The 9,566-nt window shown below is 54.7% G+C and overlaps 1 protein-coding gene across 4 annotated transcripts; it reads right to left on the reverse strand.

The window, feature by feature from the left end:
* Positions 1-4,345: 4,345 nt before the first annotated feature.
* On the reverse strand, positions 4,346-8,135 carry NXT1 (nuclear transport factor 2 like export factor 1). 4 transcript variants are annotated; one of them, XM_038571415.1, is made up of 3 exons: positions 7,691-8,135; positions 7,089-7,160; positions 4,346-5,080 (listed from the first exon to the last, which is right to left on the reverse strand). In XM_038571415.1, exon 3 carries the CDS (start codon positions 5,025-5,027, stop codon positions 4,605-4,607), a length of 423 nt encoding a protein of 140 aa, XP_038427343.1. In that variant the 5' UTR covers positions 5,028-5,080; positions 7,089-7,160; positions 7,691-8,135; the 3' UTR covers positions 4,346-4,604. The 4 variants fall into 4 exon arrangements, with proteins under 4 accessions (XP_038427343.1, XP_038427345.1, XP_038427344.1 ...); XM_038571417.1 differs by lacking the exon at positions 7,089-7,160 and having other exon boundaries at positions 7,691-7,821; XM_038571416.1 differs by lacking the exon at positions 7,691-8,135 and having other exon boundaries at positions 7,089-7,289.
* Between the last annotated feature and the right edge of the window lie 1,431 nt (positions 8,136-9,566).

A 9,566-nucleotide genomic window follows, 5' to 3' on the forward strand; every position in this document is an offset into this window, starting at 1 on the left:
GTAAGCTGACTGATTGCCTGGCTCACTCCCTGTCCCAAATGGGAGGTGACCACTAAATAGTGCCTATAAAGCCCCCCAGGATGGCAGCAGAGCGCAGGCAGGGAGCCCAGGTCTTTCCCACCTCGCCTCCATGGAACCTGGATGGGCAGGAGAAATTCTCTCCTTGGGAGATGGAGGAGGGGTTTCTGCATTTCCTGTCCAGTGCCCAGCAAGGGCCGTAGAACCCATCCGTTTCTGAGGCATCCTCCAGCTGAGGGGCTCCCCATTCCCTCTGGCCCCAGTGGTGGTGACACTCTTTCCTTGTTCTGGGTTTCCCAGCTACCTGGGAATGTCTCTGGACCAGCAATTCTGCTTCCACTGTACCATCCAATACAGAGGGAACCAACCACAGGGAGCTATTCAGATTTAAACTAATTAAAATAAAATAAAAACCCAGTTCTCCTCAGTCACGAGAGTCACATTTCAGGTGCTCAGGAGTCCCAAGTGGCTGGTGGGACATGTCTGCCCATGAGGGCTCTGCTGGAAGCCTGACGGCCTCCTGTTCTCAGTGCTGCTCCCCTCCTTCCCTATTTCCAGAGACCGTGGTACAGTTTAGAGTTTACTGGTCAGCAGCATAAATTGGGCTAAGAGCCCAAAACTAGTCCTAGTTTTTCCATGACTTTATTTATCCTAGCACTGAAAGTCCACCTCCAGGAACCCCCTCCTGGGCAAACTGGGGTGGTCGGTCCATGTGGCTAAGACCCACAGAGCAAATAATGTCTGACGGAGCTCCTTGTGGATGGGACCAGGGCCAGCTCACACTGCCATGCACAGTCCCTTCAGTGGGGGCACTTTCCCCTTCATCATGATGATACTCTATGTTCCCTCTTACATGAAGCAGTCCTGCATTCACCTCAATTCCACCTCCTCCCCCAAAGCCTCAGGGGTGAGTAGAAGGCTCTGTGCCTTGTCCCTTCCCTCAGCTGGGTCAGCCGCCATCTTGGAGGAGGCAGACGTGCCCCCTCAGGCCACCTGCGCCCACTTCGATCACCCCTGGGTTTCTCAAGCAGGACCCTTTGGAAGTGAATGTTTCAGTAAGAGGAGTTTGCTTTCTCTGAACTTGTGATTTATTTCCTCTCCTGGGGCACTTGAGTGGGTTTTCTGAGGCTGTCCCCCATGTTGCTGAGGTGTTCTGGCCTTGGAGAATAGACCTCTTGTTCTAGGGGCTCCTGCTCCCCTAGCACCTCTGAAGAACCTGATGATGGCTTCTACATTCCTATCAGCCTTTCCCAGATGCCCTCCAGCCTGTGCTACCTGCTCAGGCCCATGTTTCAGCCTAGAAAACTGACCCCAGGCTTGTTCCTGTGTACAGGTTCATCCCAGTGCAGCAGCCGCTGCCCCTCCTCCTACCCTGTCCCTTCAACCCTGCTGGCTCTCCATCCAGTCCCCAGGGTTCAGATCCCTTTGCTCCATGTCAGAGGGAAGTAAGACCCTTCCCAACATGGCAGCAGTGCCTACCGACCTCAGCCATCCCAGGTGGATATCACAGCACTGGCCTCTAGATCCCTTCACGCTGTGTCCAGTGGTGTCTTAGACCTCAGACTATCTATGTCAAGCTAAGCAGACCCCGTTGAAGCCCCTTCTCTCTGGGCTAGAGGCAAGGAAAGTAGCACCTAACCACACTTCCCTTCTGAGGGGCCTTGGAGCTGGGGGACAGCTTTCTCTCAAGAAGCTTCTTCCCAAGACACTCAAGTCCCTCCTACCCTCTTCTCCCTCCCTATCACATCTTATAAAGAAATCAACACTTGTACCCTGATGGCCCATTTTGGCAAGCACTGGGGTCTGGGGTTTCCTAGCTGTTGCCAGTCTGACCGGATGGGAGGTGGTACCTCCTACCATCACTGAGGTGGTTGCTCTACAAGGTTGGGGCGTGGGTGGTAGAAATTGTTAGATTATACATCGTCCTCCCTCCCTCCCACTCACCCTTCAATCAGCAAGTTTTGTGATTTGCCTGTTCTTTTCTTGTGCTTTTTTTTTTTCCCTTACTGATTTGAGGTTTTTTTATATAGTGAGGAAATGCTGTGGCTGTCCTTTGTTGTACATATTTTCTCCAGTTTATTACTGATGAGTACATTTGGTTGTGTGTAAAAAGGCTCCCAAACAACTGTAGCTTCTAGAAGATGGAAGTGCTTTTCTTGTTTCCTCTGAGAGCCAAAGGAGGTCATCCAAGGCTGGTAAGGAGCTCCATAACATGGACATGGACTCCAGGGCCTGCTTTCCATTCCTCCACCCCTTGCATGTGGCCAAATACACCTCATGGCCCAACAGAACTTCTAGAACATCCATTCTCAAATGGCAGGGTGGAGGAGGGTTGGGTGGGAGAAAAGATAAGACTGTCTCAATCTGTAAAGACTTCCCTGAAGTGTCACATACACCTCACTGGCCCCATCGGGTCTCAGGGCTGACCTGTGTGGTCTAGGGAAGGCTGATCTTTCACTCAGATGAAAGTAACGTGTCCTGAACCCACTTTCCGTTGTTCCTGAAGGATGGGAAAACAGGAGGCCACTAGAGGTCTGCCCTAGTGCCCTTCAGAATGCCATCTATACTTCTAATTTTCCAAACCTGTTGTCCCACAGGGACACCCACAGCTGCTGTCTTGAAGCTTTTCAGGCTGATGTGATTCAGACTCCAGAGATTTCACGTCAAACTCTCTGACGGCCTGATGGGATTCACACCCTCTATCCAGGGCTGAAGTGAGTAGGCAGCGTCCTACTTCACCACTTAAGGGTGAGGGCTTTCAGATTTGAAGCCTGGCATCTCTCTCCACATCAGTCTCTGCTCTAACCCTCCCAGCCTACTCCCCTCTCCTCCCTCTGGGACAGAGCTCCAGGGTCTGACAATTTCACATCACAGTTTGGGACCTCACTTCCAATCTCATGAGTATTTCACCGCATCTCAGCTGAACTGCTGGTCTCTGCATGCTATGCATGTATCTAGAAGACAGATTTGAGCACTCTTCACGTATGGCTTTGAAATTGAATTTATTTACCATTTTAATGTCTTGCCTCCGAATCAGACTGAATTCCTGAGGGCACCTGGATCTACTTTGGCTCCCCAGGACACTATGACAGAGCCATTCCTATACAACAGACTCAGTCTGTCCCTCTTGCAAATCTTTTTCCTCACTTGGGATTAGGTTTTGCTATAGCAGGTGAGACATGCCCCAAACCAATAATGTCTTACAGATAAAATTTCTCACATTAAAAAGAAGTCTGAGGGTAGGTGAGCTAGGTCCATTTGGATGGTTCCACATAGTCACCAAGGATCCAGGTTCCTTCCAATTTAACACAATCCTACTTCTTGGGTACAGCTACCTCTACAGCCCAGAATGAGCCAGAGCCAGTGGTCAGGCCGTAACTGCTCTCTAGAAGCAGGACAGAGGAAGGTACAGTTTACCAATGCAAATTCCCACAAGTCCCATCCCTCTGCTTCTCCATCATTGGCTGGAACTTAAAGTCATTGTGTCAAATCCTCCTTTTAGTGGGTACTTTGTCCTGCTCACTGTTGGGCTTCATAAACTAGATAAGGGGAGGAGTATGAGGAGGAAGCTGCCATCTGTGCCACCATACACATCAGTATTCTCCTCCTCCTTCTCCAAGGTTCCCATTCCAATATTCTAGCCCACTAACCCATCTCAAACCTAGCACAATCTTGTCATAGAAAATGTACCCGGGGAAGCCACGTAGCCATGAGACCTCATTTATTGGTCAAAGGATGATGGAACCTTCTAGTTCTATTCCTTTTTTTTTACATTGGGAAAACACAATTAGAGTCAATCTTCAAGGTCGATAAAACTAGTTTCTAATGCTGATGCCCTCCCCCACCTTAGTATGTTTTCCTCTTAAAAGCACTTCCTCACCTCCTAAGAGTAGTTAATACAGCTGCTTCATTTATAAGTATTTATTAACTAATTCTTTAGTATTTCACCTGTTCACAATCATTCAACTTAGCTAAGGCTCTGAGGTAGGACCCAGCCATCCATCTGGGGATTCTGATGTATTCTAAAGTGAACTACAGGGAAGGGCACCTGGGTGCTTCAGAAAAACGCCATGCCCAGCCCTGCCCTGAGATCTGGGTACAGCTGGTCTGGATGTGCAGCCGGGGCAAAGGTGATCTTCGGTGTCCCAAGGGAGTCAAATGTGTGGAGGGCTGTGAACCCCGGCTCTACCACACCCAAGCAGTGTAGGTGCCCTGTCCCACACCTCACACTTTGGCAGGTGCTTTCTACTCATTTCCTGCCTTTAACCTTCCTTTGCCTCCTTCCTCCTCAAAACTTGGACAAACACATCAGGGAAGGGAAAAGAAGCAACATTTGTATTGTTTTATTTGTCAGAATTTCCAGAACCAGGGTCTCTACTGAACAAGTAGAAAAATAGAAAAGCTGACTACTTTGAAAAGACATCTAGGACAAACAAGAATACACTCAGAAAGGGGCTCACAGGACTCCAGCAAATGCAGTTAAGCTGGGGCCCGTAACAACAGAAAAGAACATGTCCCCCACATTTTGAGATCTGTGCTTCCCTACAAAGCTAGGCTGCAGACAACAGAGGCCTTTCCTGCCCACCCTAGCTGGCCCAGTCCTGGAACCGGAAGCAGTCACTTGCTATTTTCCACACCGTGTTGCTGGGCGAGGCCTGGGCAGTCAGGATGAAGTTTTGGTTAAAGTCCCGTTGTTTGTTGCCTTCAAACTTTACTGTTCCACAGATCACAACAAGGACTGTGGTCTGGCTTGGGGTGGCTTCATCATGGACAGGTTGGCAGTCTACCACGTTGATCTGGAACTCACTGGAAGGCAGCATTTCAAAAAACTCACTCAAGGACTCTTGTCCTGAAACAGCGTTTCCATTCCACACAAGGGTGGCCGTGCCCATGTACAGGCGGGACAGCAGGCGCCGCCGCTTATCCATGGTAGTGTAGTACACGTTCACAAACTCCTCAGCAGCTCTGCAGGCCTGATCCACGTAGGTCTTGAAGTCCACTGACGCCATCTCCAGCCCTGCCAAAGGAGGCCCAGGTGTGCCTGTGCCTGAGGGAGCCGGGGCTGTGGAGCAGGAAGGTTGAAGAGAACCCCGTGAATGTCCAAGTTCGTTCTGCCCTGACAATGGAATAATTATTTTCTCCCAGTGGCAAAACAATTACAGACTGTAGAGAGATGACTCTAGGCTCAAATTTTGCGACACCTCATCTTACAATGCCTCGGTTTGCTCATTTAAAAATGGAAATAGCACCACTTGTGACATAGTTGTAATGTGAGAATTAAACAAGACAGTGCTTAGTTAAAAAGCCTGTTATCTACATATTCAAAAAATGTTAGCTATTACTAGGAATTTTAAAAATCTCATTTTATAAAAGATAGTACATTTGCCTATGTATGGTCACTTTTTCCTGGAAGCGTGGACCAGGTGTGACTGCCCCTAGAAAAGTGGAGAAACAATGGATCCTGGATAAAGATAGTGGACCACATGGGATCCCTGGGTGGTGCGGCGGTTTAGCGCCTGCCTTTGGCCCAGGGCACGATCCTGGAGACCGGGATCGAGTCCCACGTTGGGCTCCCGGTGCATGGAGCCTGCTTCTCCCTCTGCCTGTGTCTCTGCCTCTCTCTCTCTCTGTGTGACTATCATAAATTAAAAAAAAAAAAAAAAAAAAAAAAAAAAGATAGTGGACCACAATGAAGGGAGCAGTGGCCCAATAAACACCAGTCAGAAGGCATATGCTTGTCAGCTGCTGACAGTCTAAGATGAAAGCCTATCATGAGCTCACCCAACAGATAGTGGGAGAGCAAAGAGAAGGCAGGTTTTCTAAGATAAGAGAACAAATGTCACTAGCATGGTACCAAAATAGTGGTCAAGATCCTCATGACACGGCTAACCTTCAGCTACTGGGAATGAGAAGGGAGGGCACCTAGCTTCCATGAGCACAAATACCTACAAGGCAAGTTCTGTGAGCCAAAATGGAAAGACAAGTTAAAAATGGAAAGGCAAGTTCTGGGACACCTGGGTGGCTCTGTTTGTTACGTGTCCAACTCTTAATTTCAGCACAGGTCATGATCTCAGGGTCATGGGATCCAGCCTTGCATCCAGCTCTGAGCTTGCAGCAGAATTGGTTTGTTACTCTCCTTCTGCTTCTCTCCCCCACCGTCTCAAATAAATAAAAATCTCAAAAATAAATAAATACAAGAATCACGTAAGTTGTATGGATTGAGGATGGAGGTGGTGGCAACAAAAAAAAGAAACTCAACTGTGGCTGAAATGTCACATTTCCTTAAAAAAAAAAAAAAAAAAGCCCCAAAGCATAAAGAAATATTATTATTTGATAGTCTCAAAGTATGGTACAACTGTTACAGTTCCCTGCTCTTCTTTGCATCATTAAAATATTTCACTAGAAGTGGGGTACCTGGGTGGCTCAGCTGGTTAAGCATCTGCCTTCAGGGCTGGTTGTGATCCCAAGGTGCTGGGGTCAGGCCCCATCCCAGCCCCAGCCTGCTCCCTGCTCAGATGGCAGCCTGCTTCTTCCTCTGCCCCTCCTCCTACTTGTGCAGGTGCACGTGCCTGTGCTCTTCCTCAAATAAATAAATCTTTAATAAAATTTTTAAAAATGAAATATTTAAATAAAAGAAAAAATTCACGGGACTATTACTAAGATAATGGATACGTTTAGATATACACTTAATGAATGTTTGTTTCAAAGACCTTAACTTCTTTTTTTAAATATCAGCTCATGAAATAGAGAAAAGATTTCAAAGAGTTGGGAAAGAGGAGGGTGCACAAGGAGGAGGCCTCTGCCCTGGAGTAAAGAACTGTAAAGAGCAGGCAAGGAGCTCAGTCCTAGAAATGAGGAGAGAGAGGAGCAGACACAGCCCGAGGTCTCTGCACTCCCCCTTTGGACCCAGAGTCAAGCCTCAGCGGACAGGTTGCGAGCTGGGTATCTGCCGCCTACTTTGAATACATCACCTCCTTCGACGGTCACCACAAAAGGACACACAATCTTAAAAATGAGAAGGGAGACAGGGGTTGGATCACGGTCTGACGGCAAGCACGCGCCTGATTTACCTTCCTAAGAATGCTGGTGGCCTCTGAAAACGTCAGGCCTCCGCTGTCCTTCCCTTGTCACCCTGCGCGTCCCTGCAGGTAGGAAGTCGAGTCTCTGAGAGCACCGCTCGGGGCCTGCCGCTGGCTTGAAGCTCCCCTCCAGGGCCCGGCCCCTGACCCCACGGGGCTCCCCGGCGCGCCGGGCCCTCCGCAGCCTCGAGTCGTTCCGCGGGCGCCCTGCCCACCCCTGCTCTACCGGCCGGGGCGACTCCCAAGCCCAGCCCAGCACCGGTCCCGGCGCGGAGGGGAGGCACCGGCTCCTCCCCCGCGCTGCTGCTGCCCACAGCGCCGACGGCTCCCCTCCTCCATCCAATCCGGGATAAGAAACGTCGGAAGTGAGCTAAGAACGAGGCCGCGAGGCCGCCGCCTTCCCTCGAGGCCTCCGTCGGCAGGTCCTAGGCGCTGGACCAGAGACCACGCCACAGGCCTCATCCCGGCGCCAGGCGCTTCGCACCCGCCCGCCCGCCCGCCCGCCCGCCGGGTCCTCGGCCCGGACCTGCCGCACTGCCCCGGCTTCCCCCGCGACGGAGCCCGCCGCCAAGCGCCGGGCACGGCGTACTGACCTGGGGCGGCGCCGCCAGCACAGCACAGGGACGCGGCGGGGCCCGGCCGAGCGCCGACGACGCGGACGGGCGGGGATGCACGCGGGAGGCGTCTCCGGAGCCCCCGGGCCGGGCCTGCGGTCGTCGGCCTGCGGGCCGCGGGGGACGCTGGGGGCCTCTGGGGGCCTCCCTGCGCGGCGGGGGCCGGGGTCGGCGCCGGGGTCGGCGTCTCCCGGCCCGCGTGGGCGGCGGCTCGCCCCGCACGGCCCCCGGCTCCACGGAGGTCGCAGGGCGGGCCTGCCCAGGCTGGAGGTCCTCCGCCGCTCGCTTCAGGGAGGGCCGGGAGCGCCGCCCTCTGCCACCCTTCTTCCCGGACCCACCAGGGTCGTCGAGACCCCTGAGCCCGGCCGGGGACCCGCAGCCGCCTCCGCAGCCGCCCTCCGCAGCCTCCCGCGCGCGGCCCGCCCCGCGCTGCGCAGACGCCGGTGCCCGCGGCTCCGCCCCCTCCCGCCTCCGCTTGACAGGCAGCTGTGTCAGCCAACCGGACGGAGGACCTGGAGGCTGGCCCCGCCCAGGTGTGGCGCAAAGGACACGGTGGCTTCCGGGAGAGGCGCTTTCCCAGAAGGCCACAGAAAATCAGCGGTCGGGTTTTCATTGGCTTAACTAGGCATAGGACCCGGTCCGATTGGTCACGTGGGTTTCTTGATTGGATGAAATATCCCAGGTCCCGCCCCCGGAGCAAGAACCGGGAGAGGTGTGTCCCGCGCAGTGGAGGCCGCCGGACTGGAGAGGATGGGGAGGAGTCTGTGCGGCGACCTCAGGTTCTTGCCCTATGACCTCCATTCACCTGCAGTCGGGGAAATTCTATTAATAGACGACTTGATGCTATCTCGGAAAGCCAGCACTAGAAGCAGGCAGTGACCCACGGAGGCTTTCACACAGGCACGGCAGGTGGGGCGCCGGGAACACGGACTCCGCCGAGCCCCTGGGGAGCTCTGCCTGAGGAGGGCTCTCGGCTGGGTGCTCCCCCCACCACGTGGAGCTCGCCCGAGGAGGGGTCTCGGCTGGGTGCTCCTCCCCACCACGTGGAGCTCTGCCCGAGGAGGGGTCTCGGCTGGGTGCTCCTCCCCACCACGTGGAGCTCGCCCGAGGAGGGGTCTCGGCTGGGTGCTCCCCCCCACCACGTGGAGCTCTGCCCGAGGAGGGGTCTCGGCTGGGTGCTCCCCCCCACCACGTGGAGCTCTGCCCGAGGAGGGGTCTCGGCTGGGTGCTCCTCCTCACCACGTGGAGCTCTGCCCGAGGAGGTGTCTCGGCTGGGTGCTCCCCCCACCACCACGTGCAGCTCTGCCGGAGGAGGGGTCTCGGCTGGGTGCTCCCCCCCCCACCACGTGCAGCTCTGCCCGAGGAGGGCTCTCGGCTGGGTGCTCCCCCCACCACGTGGAGCTCTGCCCGAGGAGGGGCCTCGGCTGGGTGCTCCTCCTCACCACGTGGAGCTCGCCCGAGGAGGGGTCTCGGCTGGGTGCTCCCCCCCACCACGTGGAGCTCTGCCCGAGGAGGGCTCTCGGCTGGGTGCTCCCCCCACCACGTGGAGCTCGCCCGAGGAGGGGTCTCGTCTGGGTGCTCCCCCCCACCACGTGCAGCTCTGCCCGAGGAGGGGTCTCGGCTGGGTGCTCCCCCCCCCACCACGTGCAGCTCTGCCCGAGGAGGGCTCTCGGCTGGGTGCTCCCCCCACCACGTGCAGCTCTGCCCGAGGAGGGGTCTCGGCTGGGTGCTCCTCCCCACCACGTGGAGCTCGCCCGAGGAGGGCTCTCGGCTGGGTGCTCCCCCCCACCACGTGGAGCTCTGCCCGAGGAGGGGTCTCGGCTGGGTGCTCCCCCCCACCACGTGGAGCTCTGCC

Source organism: Canis lupus, chromosome 24 (assembly GCF_011100685.1).
Source record: "Canis lupus familiaris isolate Mischka breed German Shepherd chromosome 24, alternate assembly UU_Cfam_GSD_1.0, whole genome shotgun sequence".
NCBI lineage: Eukaryota > Metazoa > Chordata > Mammalia > Carnivora > Canidae > Canis > Canis lupus.